Source organism: Symphalangus syndactylus, chromosome 6 (assembly GCF_028878055.3).
Source record: "Symphalangus syndactylus isolate Jambi chromosome 6, NHGRI_mSymSyn1-v2.1_pri, whole genome shotgun sequence".
Classification (NCBI taxonomy): Eukaryota; Metazoa; Chordata; class Mammalia; order Primates; family Hylobatidae; genus Symphalangus; species Symphalangus syndactylus.
The window spans coordinates 140,847,912-140,865,751 of NC_072428.2; the positions used below are offsets into that span (position 1 = coordinate 140,847,912).

General features: G+C 56.6%; 1 protein-coding gene across 3 annotated transcripts; it reads right to left on the minus strand.

Annotated features, from left to right (window-relative positions):
* Positions 1–1,985: 1,985 nt before the first annotated feature.
* On the minus strand, positions 1,986–17,558 carry CRYGN (crystallin gamma N). 3 transcript variants are annotated; one of them, XM_055284621.2, is made up of 4 exons: positions 12,939–13,204; positions 10,732–10,980; positions 8,912–9,057; positions 1,986–3,333 (listed from the first exon to the last, which is right to left on the minus strand). In XM_055284621.2, exons 1-4 carry the CDS (start codon positions 12,957–12,959, stop codon positions 3,201–3,203), a joined length of 549 nt encoding a protein of 182 aa, XP_055140596.1. In that variant the 5' UTR covers positions 12,960–13,204; the 3' UTR covers positions 1,986–3,200. The 3 variants fall into 3 exon arrangements, with proteins under 3 accessions (XP_055140596.1, XP_063498443.1, XP_063498442.1); XM_063642373.1 differs by lacking the exons at positions 1,986–3,333; positions 12,939–13,204 and adding exons at positions 5,202–5,410; positions 17,201–17,558; XM_063642372.1 differs by lacking the exon at positions 1,986–3,333 and adding an exon at positions 5,202–5,410 and having other exon boundaries at positions 12,939–12,963.
* Between the last annotated feature and the right edge of the window lie 282 nt (positions 17,559–17,840).

Genomic DNA, 17,840 nt, shown 5'->3' on the forward strand with positions numbered 1-17,840 from the left:
AAGATTATGGATGCCTCGCTTTTTTCTACGTTTTTCTAAGTCCCCTCCGCCCCCCAAAGATTTCTTCCCGTACTTTTTGTATCTGCGTTTTTACCACAATGGGCTCCTCCCCTGGCCTGGGACCCAGTGCCTCCAAGGGTAAAGCAGCACTTGAGCGTCCGCTCTGTGTGTAGAGGTGACACCACCTCGGCCATCACCAGCCCCATGAAGGGACTTCTACTCAGCAGCCCCACTGGGTGGGAGCGCCCATTTCTACTGCTCGCATGTCTGTCTGTGCAGTTTAGGAATGCCGCAGCTGGGGGTTAGGCTGGGCACACTGTGCAGGGGACATGCCGCCCTGCTCCCTGTGCCTGGGACCTAGAACTGAACACTCTACCTCTACGGGAATGGAACCCAGGGCATGACCATCTCAGCCCGCGGAACGATCCAGCCCAACTGGTGAGAACTCCCGCTCTTGGTGTTGGGGGCCAGGCAGGGTGCGTGGAGAGGGTCCTTATAACCTGCTCAGCCCCCTAGCCAGAGCAATCCGACACATGGCTGAGCCCTCTTCAGGTTGAGAATGCGCGCCCTCAGCCCAGCCCTACCCTCTGCCCCTGCCCCTGCCCCTGCCCCTGCCCCTGCCCAGGGAGGGCAGTCCTGGGGGTCCCAGGGAAGGCATGGGCCAGGACTAGGGTTACCAGCACTGACCTGCTCAGCCCGCCCCCCAGCCCCAGCAAGACTGGGTCCAGGGCTGCCACCCCTCCATGCACAGCCCACGCCAGCTGGGCTCCACAGGACCCTTTAAATCACAATTCCAAAGCGGGCTGGCCACAGGCAAGGAAGCCAGGAGCCTGTTTACACAAATGCTCGCTGTTCAGGGCAGGCTGCCCAAGTCACTCCCTCCTGCTGTCCCCAGACCCGGGCTACTAAGGCCTGGGGGTCCGGAAGGCAGGGTTAGTCCCAGGCAACCACAGGGACGCTCCAGGGAGCCCTGCTGAAGGACAAGGACCTCCTCCTCCTCCTGCATCTCAGGCTCTCCAGCAGCCACAGCCAAGAGCCCTGCCAAGCTGATGGGACCCACGCAATCAATAAGCAGGTGACAGACAGCTTCTTCAGGTAGGGAATGTGGGGCATGGTTGCACAGGAGACCCACAGGGTTCCCTGGGATCCAGGGAGGGCCTTCATTCCCACATTGCCTCCCACAGTCCTGAGCACCTCAGCAACAAGGAGGTAATTTTTTTTGATTATGGCAAAATACACTTACAATTTATCATCCTAACCATTTGAAGTGTGTGGTTGAGTGGCATTAAGTGCACACACATAGTTGTGCGGCTGTCAGCACCATCTGTCTGTCTCCAGAACTCTGTCATCTTCACAAACTGAAACTCTGGAGCTAAACCTTTACAACTGTCTTATTCGACAAGTTTTTTGTTAGTTTGTCTTTTTCTTTTCTTTTCTTTTTTTTCTTTTTTTTTTTTTTTTTGACGTCCCTGGGCTCAAACTCATCCAACAGGCTTTGATTGAAGATCTGCTGTGGCTTCCTGGGGGGAACACAGGCAGGACAGCCCTGCTCTTAAGGCACCCAGTGGGGTGAAGAGGCGAGCCAAGAAACCTCCAGGCGAGAAGGCGGTAGCCCGCCAGGCGCAGGCCACCTCGGGGCACGGGAGGGAGGCCCAGGAAGGGGAAGGGGCCAACAGAGACTTCTTGGACCAGCCCTTGGCTGGTGAGAGGAACTTCTTGGTGCGGGGGATGGGGTGGCTGGGGAAATTCAAAGGGAATGTTTTTCCTGTGGTCAGACTGGGCCTGATAAACAGTGCGCAGGGGGCCGGCAGGGCAGGGGGACCTAGGGCTGAGGACATGAGGGGATGGCTCTGTGAAAGTCCCAGCTTTCCAAAACCACAGAGGGAGGTAGAAATATGTGAAGCATGTGTGGCTCTTGAGGGCCTCTCACCCTCGGTCCATCGACCCCTGGACGGACTTCAGATAAATTACAAGCTGCCCACAAGCACTTTGGTGGGAATCTTGTTTTTCCTCTTTCAGACAAAAAGCAGATTTGCTGACAGATTAGGGAGCAGCGGGCTGGGGTGAGGGGGAGGTCACCCAGGAGCACAAAGCCCATTCGAGAAGCATTAAATCACCAGTTAATGAGGTGCTGCTATGCCTTGGTGCTGGGGAGGAGAGGAAGAGTTCAGGGGAAGCCTCTGGAACTCATGGGAAGGGCTGCTAGGCCTGGTTTTTCCCATGACTCCCAAGGACCTGGACTGAACCAGTGGGGCCTGCGGTTCCCATTTCATTCCCCAGGCATTAATTGCCTATGAGGGGGCGGAATGATTACCACTGCTGTTTGTCTGAAGACACTGAGACACATAGCAGTAGCTTCTCCAATGTCACATCCTAGTGAGGGATGGAGTGGGAATCAGGTTGGAGTTTGCAGCCAAGTTACCTTCTCTCCTGTGATGCCACTCCCCTGCCTGCTTCCCCACCCCATCACCTACTGGGTCACCTACTACTAACCAGCCCTCATATGGCACCCGCTCATGGGTCACGCCTTTGGCTTTTACAAGGGTATACAGTTGGTACAACAGATATGATTGTGCTCATTTCACAGAACAGAGGCCTGGAGAGGCTTTGGGTTTGCGCCAAATTCATGACAAAAATATATCTAAATATGCAAATGTGTGGTGCACTCTAGGGGAGTGGTTAGGAACGAAAAGGATCAATCAGCCAGCCAGACCTGGGTTTTAGTCCTGACTGCTGTGTGACCCTGGGCAAGTTGCTTAACCTGTCTGTGTCTAGCTCTCCTCATCTGTACAGTGGTGATAAGCATATCATCATCTTGGCATTATTGTATGTGATAAGTAAAATTACACAGATTCCAGCTACTACAGAGCCTGGTATAAAGTCAGTGCTCTATAAATATTCATCAGCATCATCGCCATCATCAGCTGTGGGCTAAGAGGTGTGAGATTGTGGAGGCCCGAGGCCAGCAGGGTGCCAAGGCCCAAGGAGGCTGTGGGGTGGAGGGTTGGACGGCTGTTTCAGAAGAGACAGGGCCCTTGCCATGGGTGGGGAGGGCCTCCCGCTGGCAGATATGCCACACAGAAGGCTCCATCTCCCTAACAAACTGGCAGAGAAATGAAAACTGAGGGCATGATTTTAAATAAACACTCTCCCGGCTCAGAAACAGTGCAGGTGCACTTACATGTCGATCGGTTCCAGGCTCAGAGGTTTGCAGTCAGGAAAGGTGGCTGGGTTGTTGCTGGTTTTGTGGTGGCCTCTTCCGGCCCTTGATCTGATTGAAGAGAGCTGCTCAGCTGGAAGTCCTCAGCTCCAAAGCTTCTAGGGCTCCGTGCTCTATGGTTTGCAGGTGAAAGGAGGTGGGGCCAGGGCATTAGGGGTACAGAGCAGGCCTTTCGTGGACCCATCTACCACATGGCAGCAGGGAGCCCCTTCCCCTTTCCTGGGAGGAGTGGATGGTTGCCTAGTGGTTTCATGTCTTCATTTGGCCTCGGCTGTCATGGGACAGCCTACGGGGGTCCCACAGCAGTCATGGGGCCCCTCTGTCTTTGCCACTCAGCTCTTGGTGGGGCATTGCCTTGGGTGAATTGGGTGACCCATTGTGACTCTTTTTCCATTGCTCTCTCAGTGAGGGATGGGGAGGGGTTGGAGGACACCCAGGAACGGGACAGCCATCCCCTGGCCCACCACACTCAGGCCACCACACTCTGCAGCAGAATCAGCCCCTGAGATTTTGTTTTTCTTTCGGGAACCCTGTGTTCCCTCCCTGAGCTCCCTGCCGTACATCCATCACCCCCAAGGCCTGTCGGTGTGTCTCAGTTCAACTCAGATAGTAACCCAGGGCTCATGGGCTTTCCCTGGGAGTCCTGAGCCGGGTGACCAGCCTAGAGGGGCTGATCCCCAGTCCAAACCCCTCCACCTACTCAGAAAACTGGAGCAAGATGTGTGGTGAGGGGGACCCGGGAACTGAGAGGCCAGTCGGGAGCTAGCTGGTTGGGGGGCCTCTGGGATCGCAGTTGGGGATTAGAGGCCGGACCAGGAGCCAGATCCACAGCCAGAACGCTGTGGGCACGTGGGTGATCCAACCCATGCACCTGGCCCCACACTGACCCCTCATCCAGCCAGGCCTTGTCTAGGCACCGGGCGTGTGGACATCTTTGGGGTCTCCGTGTCCAGGAGCCCCATGCTCAGGGACCTCGCGCCCAGGGCCCCTGCGTGCTCCTCAGAAGCTCAGAGCACTCCACCTGTTGCCTCCTTCTGGGGTGGGCTACGGTTTCCTCACAGGCAGGCTCCATTCAGGACTCTGCTGGGGGGCTGCCGGCAGCAGGGAGTTACCTGGGCCACCCCCAGGGACCAGAGTTCCACATTGTGGGACCTTTCCTCTCTCCCCAGTGAGTTGGAAGCATAGGTGTGGGTGGGGAGGGAGTGGGGGGATGCTTTTGGGGACGTGGACCCTCTTATGCCCAGGAATCCCACTGCCTGGGCCAAGTATTTCCTTCCAGGACAGGCTTCTCCCTCCCCTCTCCCCCACAGGGGTGGGGTGTCCCCTCTAGATTCAAGCCCACCCCAACAGGAGGACCCAGTGTCCTGGAGAGGGCCCAGGAATGGAGGAATTCTGCAGGCGGGCACTTGGAGCTGCACCAGGTGAAGACCCGAGCCAAGGCCGCCGGTTCTGGGTCTGCCAGCCCTACTGCTGCAGGGGCTACGGCTGCAGCAGACATGCCCCATGCCCCTTTCTTCCCGAAAGCCCCTTCATTCCCACAGAGCCCACCTGTTCAAGCTAAGCCCCCACCCCAACACTCACCACTACTAATTTTTTTCTCTCTCGCAGGAGAGGGGTCTGCCCTGGGTCCAAACCATCCTTCCAGAGGGGTCTCCCTTAAAAACTCCGAGGCCAAGATTAGCCATGAGGATAAAACCCAGAGATCAGACACAGAGACCCTGAGTTAGGCCTTTGGCCACATGGCCTGGCAGCCTCAACTTGCTGAGTCACAGAGAGGCAGAGCCCCAAGCAAGCCTGGGGAGTCCTGAGCCAGCCTGGGTTCCGGCCCTCTCCCATCCCCATCGCTTCTGACCACCTCTCCCCACCATTCTCCCGTCCCTGGCCCAGGGGGTCCCCGGGAGTCGGGGAAGGCGCCCTGGATCATCCGGCTCCTCCCAGCGCTGGGATGCCCACTGCCGAGAGAGCACTCAGAAGCCGCCCATTGGCTTTGAGGACTTTTATTGCCCAAGGTCCTGAGGTCTGCGTGGGACCGCAAGGGGCTGCCCCTGTCCCCAGAGCTGTGCCCGGCCATCCTGGTGGGAGGGCTCGGTTAGAAGGAGTTGACCACCTTGCGGAGCGACTGCACGGAAGTCGCCCCTCTCCACGACGTACATGCGGCCGCGGTAGTTGGGCTCCTCATATAGGACCCACCTGGAGGCCAGGGGAGTGGGGATCAGGGGCCGCCAGGAAGTTTCCCGGGACTCCGGACAGAAGAGCCTGCACAGCCTGGCCACCCAGCAACCCCTCCCGGCCGAGTGGCCCCTTCACTCTGGGCTACACGAAGGCACCCACGGCGCCCACCTCTGCTTTTATTTCCTTCCCCAGCGCTGTGTGGGGCTCTGGGCTACACGAAGGCACCCACGGCGCCCACCTCTGCTTTTATTTCCTTCCCCAGTGCTGTGTGGGGTCCGTGCTGGGGTGTGACACGTATGGGGACAGGCCCAGTAACGTCCACATTTTAAAACTGACCAGTTCTGGCCGGGCGTGGGGGCTCGGGCCTGTAATCCCAGAATTTTGGGAGGCCGAGGCGGGCAGATCTCTTGCAGTCAGGAGTTGGAGAGCAGCCTGGCCAACGCGGTGAAACCCCCTCTCTACTAAAAATACAAAAATTAGCCGGGCGTGGTGGTGGGCACCTGTAATCCCAGCTACTCGGGAGACTGAGGCAAGATAATTGCTTGAACCGGGGAGGTGGAGGTTGCAGTGAGCCGAGATGGCACCACTGCATTTCAGCCTTGGCAAGGATGCACTCCCGCCATCACTGCACGCCCCACACACTCCTGTTCCCTGATAAGGACCACCTTGCACAGACAGTGCCCCCAGCACCTGGCGGGGGGCCTGGCACAGAGGGCACCGTTCATTCAGTGAATGCCAGCAGGTTCCCACATGTGTGCTCAACACCGTGTCAGGTACCAGAGGTTCCATGGTCACATGACACGGTTCCTGCCCCCTCCTTGCCCTCATGGGGCCTCCCCTGCAGAGGAAATGGGCTGTGGGGGTGCAGTTGCACAGAGGAGCCTGCAGGGCACAGAGGAGGGTCGGCGAGTCCCAAGCGGGGCCCCTTCCTGTCCTCCTCCCCTTCTGCACACCACTGGGACAGCCACCAATAACCCAGAGAGCAGAAACAGTCAGGACAAGTCTTTACGGAGCCTGGAGGACCTGGGGCTGGTGGGGGCAGGAGAGAACACAGCCCTTCATCACCCAGGAAGCTGTGGGCCTGGCCTAGAAAAGCAGGAAGGTGTGGTGGGGAGGGAACGGGGGACCAGGAGGAAGAGACTGGAGGTCCAGGATAGTGGCCTCTGCCTGGGAAGGGGCGTGTGGTCCAAGGAAGACACCTCAGGATGGCTCGGAGCAGGGGCTGGCCCGACCCTGTCCTTCCCTCGCCATCTCTGAGATGAGTGAGGCTTGTCACGCCTGGTGCCTGGCACAGTCTGCCGCCTCGAGGGTTGGGGCCAGGAAGGGAGAGAGAGAGGCAGAGGGTGTGAGCCAGCCTGGAGCACCTGCTGGGGGACTCAAGGCAGGCCTGGACCCCACCCTCAGGGCCCCTGTGTCCATGCCCCTCCACACCTACAGCTTTCCCACCCCACACCTATGCCATAGCTGGGGCCTCAGAGGCACCTCAGGGAGTCAGCTGGTCCTTTCTTACCCTGTGATGGGCAAGAAATGCCCCAAGCCATGTCCTGGGCCACATGAGGTTTCTCACATGGACACCCCCAAAAGGAGGGGACAGGGAACCGCCCATCCTCCCCTCCCCTGTCCTGTCTGTGGCTACTGGGAGGAGGCAGAAAGAGGAAAGGGCAGGAGCCTGTCCTGCCCACATCAGCACCGTGCCCTTCCCCAGGTGAGGGTGGGTGTGGGCAGAATGCCAGTGCATTTCCCTCCGAGTGCCCACCAGGACATGGGTCTGAGGGGATGGGTCATGAGAGACGGAGTCTTGGCAGCGGGAGGTGGTGGAGGGGCCCTGCCTCGCCCACTCCCCAGACCCCAGGAAAGGCCTCCTAGCAGTGTCCCCTCCGGATCCAGGGGACCTGGGGGCGTTACCTCCTTGACAAGGGCTTACATTTGTGTAAGAGTAACAGTCTTAGGCGGTAAAGGCTGAGCTCCTGGGTCCCCCACCTAGGATCCCGATGGCTGGCTCCTCGCAGGATAACCCACACGTATCCTCCCGTATGTAGTAAGTCCTCCCTTAACACCGTCAGTAGGTTCTTGGGAACCGCGGCTTTAAGCACACGATATATAACAAAGCCATTTCTCCCCTCATCAATCTTATAATGAATCCACATTGAACAAGACCATATATTCGAGGACCTGCCATACATCGTTTCACTGAAAGTCACAGTTTCCAGGAACCTACCCACAATGTTAAGTGAGGACTTACTGGACTTGAAATCGTCTCTAGATTACCTATGACACCTGATCCAACATAAATGCTATGTAAATAGTTGTACAGTATCTTTCAGGGAATAATGTACATATTCAGCATAGACACAATCGTGGGGGGATATTTTTGCTGTGCAGTTGGAGCCCACGGACATGGGGTGCCACCTGTGCCCAGCTGTGCCTCGGCTCAGTCTCTGTCTCCCTGCAGTCCCTCTGCCCCCTGCATCCCCTCCGCAGCTCCCTGGCCTTGAACCTCTGGGGTATAGAAGGCAAATTGTTCCTCAGTTGCTTCGATAGGGGCCCGAACCATGCACAGCCAGCTGGAACCTGTGTGAGGGGCTCTTGGCCTGAGGGGAGGGGACTGAGGCCTGGGAAAGCGGCCAGCTCTGGAACAGGGACAGACACAGGCTTGGCTGCAGTCTCAGCTGTGCCACTCCCATGGGGCGGCTGGGCAGTCAGCCTTCTGAGTCTCAGCTTGCCCTTTGTAGAACGGGGGCGATAATATCTACCTGACCTAGAGGTGTGGGCTGGACAATGAAAATAGATGGCCAACTTGAAGGTGCTCAGAGGGTAGTTGCAAAAGGGGAGTGTGCGGGAGGGCAGGAGGGGGCATGCAGGCTGCCCTTGGTTGACCAGGAGGAAACCCAAGTGTGGGGCAGACAAACCCGTCTGGGCCTGGGCAAAATCCCCCCAGCTACTCTGTGTCCAGAAGTGAGCCACCCCGAAGTCCATCTCCCGCCAGAGGCCAGGGTGGTGGGGGTTTGCAGAGAGGCCCGGTTCAGGGGTCAGCTCTGCTGGGTAGGCGCGGGGCAGGGTGGGCTGGTCCACCCTTCTCAGAGCAGGTGAGCCCACTGTGGCTTTTCCAGCCCATAAGGCCCTGGGGGATCCCTTGGTAAGCAGGTGTCCCCCGGCTCAAGAAAACCAAAGGCGGCCTCTTGTATCAGATCAATCGCAGAGAACCGTGCAGCTTTCGATGCATTCTCCTACCTCTGCTCCTGGACTGAGGCCCTAGAGGGAAGGTCTCAGGGTGCCTCTGGGGCCCAGGGTCCCTCTCTGAGGCCCTTCTGGGCCACAGGGGAAGCTCCCCACTGCTTGACTGCGGCAGGTGAGGCAGCTGAGGAAAGGAGAGGGCCTGTGGGGCCAGGGACACGCTGCCCACTGCTGGAGGTCTCATTCCCACCCCACCCACCACCCCTGCTTGGCGGGCAGCCTCCCACGCCTGGTGCTGAAGGGCCTAGCTGGGCCTCGGGGTGTGGCCACGTGGCCTGTACTCACGCTCCATCCCCGTACACCTTGATGGCGTTCACGCAGTTCTTGGCCCAGCCCCTACTCTGGAGGAAGGGGCAGTCCTCCAGGAACTCCAGGCACTGGTCCGTGAAGTTGCAACCCTCGAAGCTTTCTAGGCGGAAATGTTCCTCGTGCTCCAAGACCAAGCAAAAAAGAAGGAAAGAAGGAGGTTGCTGTGAATTCCCCTCTCCCAGAAACAGGAGCCCCGTGCAGGAAGGAATTAGGAGGTACCCAGGGCACTGGGCACCCCCACCCCACACACTTCAACCCCGCACTTCTATTTGTTCTTTCACATGAGATGTGGTTGGAAGAAAGGGTTCTATTACACTACAAATGTTCCAAGCCACTGAGCTGGTCCAAGCTCCTCTTTCTACAACTAGAAAATCTGAGGTCCAAAGAGGGCCAAACTGACCAGAGGCCAGCGGTCACACTCAAACCAGGGCTGGGGTCACAGGGCTCCCTCTGGGTGCTCAGCCTGGGGGACGCCTGCCCTGGTCACACCAACACACTCCCAGTTCTGTTCTCCACCCCTGGGCCGCAGCCCACAGGCAAGCCTTCAAATGATAACATTTTAAAACTGTAATAGAACCTTTTAGTAAAACATAAAGCCAAAAATCTAAAACAAATACCAGATCTCATGTGCTGAAACCCCTGCTGGCCTTGACATCATCGTCCCCTAGGCTCAGCACATCTCCCTACGTGATTCCCGCATTTCCAAAAGGCAGAGGAGGGCCAGCCCCTGCCTGGCTCAGAAGCCGGCAGGGCCTGGTCTGCGTCACAGCTGGCCCCAGGATAGCTCTGAGGAGAACAGCAATTCGCAAGATACCACGGATATTTTTCGTATAAATAGCATTATGCAGGGTCCAGGGCCAACCATTTAAATTTCTTTCTTCCAAAGGTACCACAGCCTGGAAGAAATACTAAGAAAGCATTCTTACAGTTTGAGATGCCAAAGCCCAGCTGGTTTTGCAACTGATACAGAAAAGAGAGGGGGCACCACACAAAGGCCCCTTTTCTGGGGTTCCTCAGATGTTCACCAGAACCGCCCAGCCCAGGCGTCAGGGGAGGGTCCTCAGCAGACATAAGCAAGACTCTCTGTGATGAGAGACGCGCACCCCCAGGCTCAGGAGTCCGCCACTTCCCACCTGAAGCTCCAGAGCTCACAGCAGGTCAGTGAGCACCCATGACCTGGGGGAACAGCCTTGCTTAAATCCCACCCTAGGAGCAGCTGGACAGAAACAGTCCTTCACCACGGGGGAGCCATACCCCTCGTCTGCCCTCCCTGCACACACCTCTTGGGCGGCAGCTACCTGTGTGATTCCAAGGGACCTGCCCCCCAATTTTCCCCTGACAGGCGGGTGATTCTTCAGCTTTCTCCATCAGCCATTCCAAGACCGGAGCATGGAAGGCTCCAGAATGTGCTACAGGACCACCTGTACCAGTGGCCACACTAGGCCCAAATTGGCCTCCCATTGGCTGAGTGTCCCCTATCTGGCTGGAAATCTAAATTTGGACGATTTCAACAGCACTTTAAATGGAAAATGCAGCTAGATTTTTGGATCTGAAACTTAAAGTGGTTTATTGATACCTGTATGAAAACTCAGGGCCACTCCCGCTCGGTTCCCAGCAACTTGGCCCCCCACCTACTCACCTCATGCCAGCAGGTGGCTCTGGGTATAGCTGCCTCAGTCTTACAGGCTTTAAAGCTGGGAGGCCCACGCTCCCCGATTCCTTGCCACTGTCTGCCAGGGCTGACCCTTGGTCCCTCCAGCAGGAAGACTCAGCCCTCGGTGGACGGGCCCACTCACCATTCCTACAGGCCGACAGGAGTCCATGTGATCACTGTGGCTGTTCCAGCGGAAGAAGTCGGGGTAGTCGCTGTGCTCCAAGATGAACTGCTGGCCCCGGAAGTTGGGGTGATTGAAGCAGACCCAGGCTCCGCCCTCCACGCGGATGGAGTTCACTCGGTTCATAAAGCCCCGGTCCTGGAAGTTGTCACAGTCCCCAAAGACCTCCAGCTTCCGCCCCGTGAAGTGCTTGCCCTCATAGAGAGTGATCTAGAAAGGGCAGGTTACAGAGCTCAGGGTCAGGGTCTTCTCTCCATCAGTGTTGGAGGCTGGCATCTGGGTCCCAACCCCCTGGACGGAACCCCTACTCCCAGGCCCCCAAAAGCCCAGAGCTGCTGCACACAGTAGGTGCCCAACACTATTTGCCAATTGGGCAAAAGAATGAACAGCTGCCAAGCTGATGCCATACACAGCTTCTGTTCCTCCCCACCCTTAGGAGCTCACAGTGGGGCAGACAAATTTCAGCAGCGGTTTGGGGACAGGGGTTTCCCCTTTGTCTAGGTGCCCATTTCAAAACGGGCTGTTTTCAACTTCCACTGCATTTTTAACTCATTTTTTAATTCTTAAAACATAAAGCCGATAATAACATTAAAGGAGGTGTTTTCTTTTTTTTTTTGAGACGGAGTCTCGCTCTGTCGCCCAGGCTGGAGTGCAGTGGCGCAATCTCGGCTCACTGCAAGCTCCGCTTCCCGGGTTCACGCCATTCTCCTGCCTCAGCCTCTCCGAGTAGCTGGGACTACAGGCGCCCGCCACCACGCCCGGCTAATTTTTTTTTTTTTTGTATTTTTAGTAGAGACGGGGTTTCATCATGGTCTCGATCTCCTGACCTCGTGATCCGCCCACCTCGGCCTCCCAAAGTGCTGGGATTACAAGCGTGAGCCACCACGCCTGGCCAAGGAGGTGTTTTCAAAAGAAGAAACGTCGCCCACAACCCTCTCATGGTAACCCAACATATATTTTGCAGAAAGTCAGCTTCCTGGGATTGGGCCTTCTTCACTGGAGAGGCTGAATCGGCCGAAGCCACGTCAGGGCCTGGCTCAGGATTAATGTTCTCAAAAGAGGGCTTATACGTGCCACCCTGTCTCTCTGTTTTGTAGGTCGCACCTTTGGGTAGCAGTCATGTGCCAGATCTGGAGCTCCATCACCCCAGTGGGAGTTCAGACATCGTGTCCTATAGCTACGTGGCACTCACAGGTTGTCCTTGTCCCAAAACAAGACAAAGTGAAGCAATAACAATCCCCCAGACTCCTTTCCTGCTGTGGAACCTAAAATCCCAACCATTCAGTAACTCTTTGGGTTTCAAGAACTGTGGCCCTAGAAGGGGTCTGTCAGAGTGCAGTGATGTTCCCTATCACTATGGTCGTTTGTGCCTCACCAGTGTCTCCAGTTCGCTCAAAGGAACGTGAGAATTGCCCTTCCAGGCCCCTTGGAGTCAGGCGTGGCCACATGCTTTCACCAGAAAGGAGGCAGACACCCCGGTGTTCTGCACCCCAGAGTTACTGGGGCCCTTTGTTACTGAAGCATCATTTGGCCCATGCAGACTCATACAGCAACACAGTCACCCCCAGACACTCTGGAATGTGGCCTTGGAGACCAAAGGCTTCATGGGAGTGGCTAGGCTAGGGGCACTGGAGAGGGGGAGGGCCAGGTCTCCGGTCCTTCCTGCACTAGGCACGGCTGGTAGAGGGCGCCTGAGACCTTCGGGGAGGCCTGGTCACCAAAGGGATTCGGGGCTCCCTCAAATTTCAACATTTTTCAGAGAACCAGCCCTAAGTGTCCCTGAAGAGACCCTGAGAAAGGAAAAGCCACAAGGACCAGCCTTGGGCAAAGAAGCCGCAGCAGTGGGGCGGAGGGCTGTGGGACAAGCCAAGCCTTCCCCACCTCCCCCGCCACAGGAAGCCCCAGGGACTCTGACCACCCTCCCCGCTCCTGACTGCGGGGCGAGGGGCTGGAACCCCAGAAGGAAGGAGCGGAGATGGAGACCTTCCTATCCACCTACAGCAGAGAGGCCCCAGGCCAATAGCGAGGCCACCCCATTTTATTAAGAAATTAAACCAGCTTCCCTTGGATTTGTCACCATCAACAGTGTGCACCCTCCTGCATCCCCTAGCACAGGGGGCGAAGGCGGGGCCCCACCTGGTTTCCTTGGGGTTGAGGGACGCACTCACCTTCCCCGAGCGCTGCGCCATTGTGCGCCCCGCCCCGTCCGCGGGTCCCCGTTTATACCCCGCAGCGCCCTGCTGGCTCAGCGCCGCCCCAGACAAAAGATTTGCTGGGCCGGCCCCGGCGCATTAGTGCTGTCGGGTGTGCTAAGCCCGAGGGGCCACCAGGCTGTTGGGACCCGCCGCGGCCACCCTGTGCCACCGCGAGTGCAGCCCGCCCTGCCCGGGGTCTCCGTGTGCTCTCTGCGTTTGCTCCCAGGCCTCCTTCCTCCCTGAGCCCTCGCGCCCGGCCCGCGGCTGTCCCTGCCCTACCCTGGAGTGGTGGGGGGAGGAGGGGAGGTGTCTCTCCAGCCCTCCGACCATTCTTCCCCTGCGCTGCCCCGCAGCCCTCAGGCCCATCTCCCTCCCTCCCAAGGCCTGTTCCGAGCTCCCCAGCCCACTCCCCTTTCTCACCTGGCTGCCGGTAGTCCCCCCTTGGTGCCAACTTGTTTGTCTCCATGAGGATGCAACCCAAGCTTCCCCGGACAGATAGACAGCCCTTGACCGCCCCTCCCCTGGCTGCTCTGGTCTGAGCTTCCAGGTCCCCACCTTAGACCTCCGGCTCCAACTCACCCAGCCCCTGATGCACCCCGCCACACCCCACAAAACGCCAGGCCGGGTCAGGCCTCCCTCTCCTCCCGCTCTCTTCCTGCCTGCCTCCCTCCCTGGCACTCTCCTTCCCTGGGTCCCTCTCTCCTTGAAGATCCTGCCTAGGGTGCCCAGGTGACCCGCGCTGCCCTGAGCTGGGAGCACAGTGCTCTGCCCCTTGCCTCTCTGCTGCACCAACCAAGCCACCCTGGACGCCCAGGATCAGTTTACAGCACAAAGCAGCCCCACCGCGGAGGGAGAGTTCCCCAGGGCCCAGAACGAAGCACTTGGCAGACAGCAGAGGCTCAGAGATTGTGGAGTGAGCAGAGCGAACATGGAGCCCACAGGATGTGCAGCCCCCAAACGGTTGGGGAGATGAGCTGGGAACACAGGACTCATGACTCAGATGGCTGGGGTGGTGGGGGACAGGCTCTGAGATCAAAGGAGAGCGGGGCAGGTGCTCCACAGCAGCTTCTGCTGGAGGGGAGGGAGAAGCTTTGGGGAGGAGTTTGGGCTGCTCTTCCCTCAAACAGTGTATTTTTATGACCATTTCACAGATGAGACACTGAGGCCCAAGAAGAGGAGGTTATGTGATTCTTGGGGCAGAGGGGTGACCTTGCCTCTGCTGTGGGAGGTTTTCGAAAGTAGACAGGGCACAAACCAGAACCTGCATGTCACCCTTGAACCCGGGGACGGTCTTCCCCAGGGACGCCGCCCGGCTGCCTCCACTGGCTCCCTTACTTGCCAAGCCACACATTCCAATGTTTCTCTCTGGACCTGCGCCCTGGTGGGGACATAAAATTAAAAACAAAATCTCCGGCCAACCCAGAAAACTTCTCCACGAAGGTAGAAGGAAAAGAAAACAATGTTATTATTGAATAAACTTTAAACTGGAACGTGATCTGCATCACGATCTCTCCCCTAAGAGATGGCGAAGATGGAGAGAGATCTCACTCTTCCGTAGCCAAGCAGACAACCCGCTGCATTCATGTTTTCAGAATAAAATTGCTGATTTTCTTATATCTCTATGACTGGAGGTGGGTTTTGCAATTTGGAGTCAGGTGACAGCTGAAGTCAGGCTTCTCAGGAAACGGGGAGGGTGGGGACACTTACTCCTTGATGTCAAGACTCAAAGAGATGGTCCTGGCTCCCAGAGGAAACATGACTGAGTTGTTGATTGGCAAGAGGCTTGTTTAGCCATTAAAAAGATTTACACACATTTGAAAATGACAGAGAAGGAAATTCTGCAAGAAAAGGGAGGAAAGGGAAGCCTCTTCCCTTATTTTCAACAGGGAAAAATAAGCCTTAAAAAAAGGTTTTATTTTTTAGAGCAGCATTAGATTCAAGCTGAATTCAGCAAAAGGTACAGCAATTTCCCGTATACCCCCTGCCCCTCCATACACACACACACACACACACACACACACGCACGCAGCCTCCTCCACTATCAGCGCCCCCATTAGAATGGTACATTTGTCACAACCGATGAACCTGTGTTAAACATCAGGACACAGGATTAGAAGTTGAGAGAATGCCGCATAGACTTTGTTAAAATAACACATTTTAAAAGCCTCTCCACATAATGTGGTTGATTTTTCACTCTTTGTCCAGTTGAGTATGTGTTTGACTCTTAACTTTTTCTTTGGGTCTTCATCTCCTTATAAGGGCTCCCGTGCCACATAAAACTTGTATTAAATAAGTTTGTATGCTTTTCTCTTGTTAATCTGTCTTATGTCAATTTATTTCTCAGGCCCAGCCAGGACCCTAAGAGGATGGAGGTAGAACTTTGCTGCCCCTATAGTGCAATGTCATGGTTCTACCATACAGAGTATTCTCGCCGCCTTAAAAGCTCCCTGTGTGGGCTAGGCGTAGTGGCTCACACCTGTAATCCCAGCACTTTGGGAGGCTGGGGTGGGTGGATCAGCTAAGGTCAGGAGTTTGAGACCAGCCTGGCCAACATGGTGAAACCCTGTCTCTACTAAAAATACAAAAACTAGCCAGGCGTGGTGGCAGGCGTCATCCTAATGCTCTTGGGAGCAGAGTGGTCCTGGGGCTTGGGAGAGGCCATCCTGGGTAGCGTTTGAGAGACAGGACTCAGGACTCCCCTCCAAATTGAGGCTGTATGTGACACCACTGTGTAAGACCCCCAGGTTCTGCCCCCTTCCCCACTTCCTTCTCCATGCCCACCCCCAGCTCCAGCCACCGTCAGCACCAGTGGAACTGCTGCAGGAGCCTCTCAGCATCCCAGTCTGTCTGCTCTGGGCTCCTCCAGACCGTTCTCCACCCACAGGCAGAGCGGCTCCTTTCCCTATATATATTATGAGTCATTTTAGGCAGCGAATCTACCTTCCAGTTTAAGAAATAAGACATTACAGGCCAGGCAAGGTGGTTCATGCCTGTAATCCCAGGGCTTTGGGAGGCCAAGGAGGAAAGATCGCTTGAACCCAGGAGTTTGAAATCAGCCTGGGCAACAACACAAGACCCTGTCTCTACAAAAAAATTAAAAAATTAGCTGGGCATGGCACATGCCTGTGGTCCCAGCTACTAGGGGAGGCTGAGGTGGGATGATTGCTTGAGCCCAGGAGGTCAAGATTGCACCACTGCACTCCAGCCTGGGCAACACAGAAAGATCCTGTCTCAAAAAAAAAAGACATAAGATATTACAAATAAGGGGGCTCCTAGGTGCTTTAATGTGAATACTCACTTAAAATCTATAATCTGATCCTATCTAAAATTGCTCCATGGCTTCCCATGGCCCTTCAAGTGAAGCAGGGCCCAGGACACGCAGGACCCTGAGATCAGGCCTCTTGAGATGTTGCACCCATCCTGGGGTGCGGTCCCAACACCTGAGCTGAGTTTTCCAGGGCTCAAGGACCTGGTCCCCCGGCCTGCCCTCCCCCCAGCCCCACTCCCCGACCTCTCTCGACAGCGCTTACCATCCCGTCTGTGTGGGCGAGGCACTCAGCGCTAGAGCTGTGGACACCAAGGAGGAGGCGTTCGAAAGATGTTTACAAATGGGCTGGGTGCGCTGGCTCACACCTGTAATCCTAGCACTTTGGGAGGCCGAGGCAGGAGGATCGCTTGAGCCCAGGAGTTCCAGACCAGCCTGGGAAACAGGGTGAGACCTTGTTTCTACTTAAATTATATATATGATATATATATACATTTTTATATATTATACATATATATACATTTATATATATACATATATATATACATATATATATATATATATATATATATATATATGAGAGAGAGAGAGCCCAGGTGAGGTGGCTCACGCCTGTAATCCCAGCACTTTGAGAGGCCGAGGTGGGTGGATCACTTGAGGTCAGGAGTTTGAAACCAGCCTGGCCAACATGGTGAAACCCCGTCTCTACTAAAAATAGAAAAATTAGCCGGGCGTGGTGGCAGGCGCCTGTAGTCCCAGCTACTCGGGAGGCTGAGGCAGGAGAATCGCTTGAACCCGGGAGGCGGAAGTGCAGTGAGCTGCGGAGGTTGCAGATCGCGCCACTGCACTCCAGCCTGGGCGACGACAAAGCGAGACTCCGTCTCAATATATATATTTATATTTTTAATAAATATATATATTTATTAAAGATATTTATAGACGAACAAAAAGTTGGAAACACTTTGCATACCAAAGCTCAGGCGTGGGCGAGAGCGGGGAGACTAGACTCCATCCGCGGTCCAGGGTTGCGTGGGGCAGCGATGCCCGCTCTGCCCGACGCTCCGCTAGCGAAGCGCAGTTTGTGGTCGCCGGGCCCGCGGCTCCCGCCTGGGCTCCGCGCTGCCGCACAGGGCTGCGGGTTCCTCTCTCCGCCTCCTGCGCCCGGTCAGCTGCGGACGACCCTGATGAGTGCGTGAATGAGAGCATGAACAAGGGAATAAATTCGCGGAGGCCAGCACCCCCAGGCTGCAGCGCCGGTCGAGGGCCCCAGCGGAGCTCGGCGGGGCTGCGGGGCGGTTCCAGGAGGCTCGCCCCCTGCTGGGCACCGAGCCTGTGCCTTGGCGTGGTGGCCGCAGGCAGGCAGCAAGGAAGGGGGTGTAAAGAGCCCAGTTAGGCGGAGTCCCTGCCCTTCCGAGGGAGCCCGTCTGCGAGTGAGCCCGTCTGCGAGTGAGTCGGGCCTGGGCCTCTGCAGGGGTCGCCCCGCCAGCCCGGGCCCCCTGGCTCCTCCCCATTTCCAGCCGGCGTCAGGGAGGGGGCTGCAGTGCTCCGGAGGTCATCGGATTCCAGCAGGGAAGGAAGGGCGGGACTTCTGCGCCCCAGAAGACAGTCCC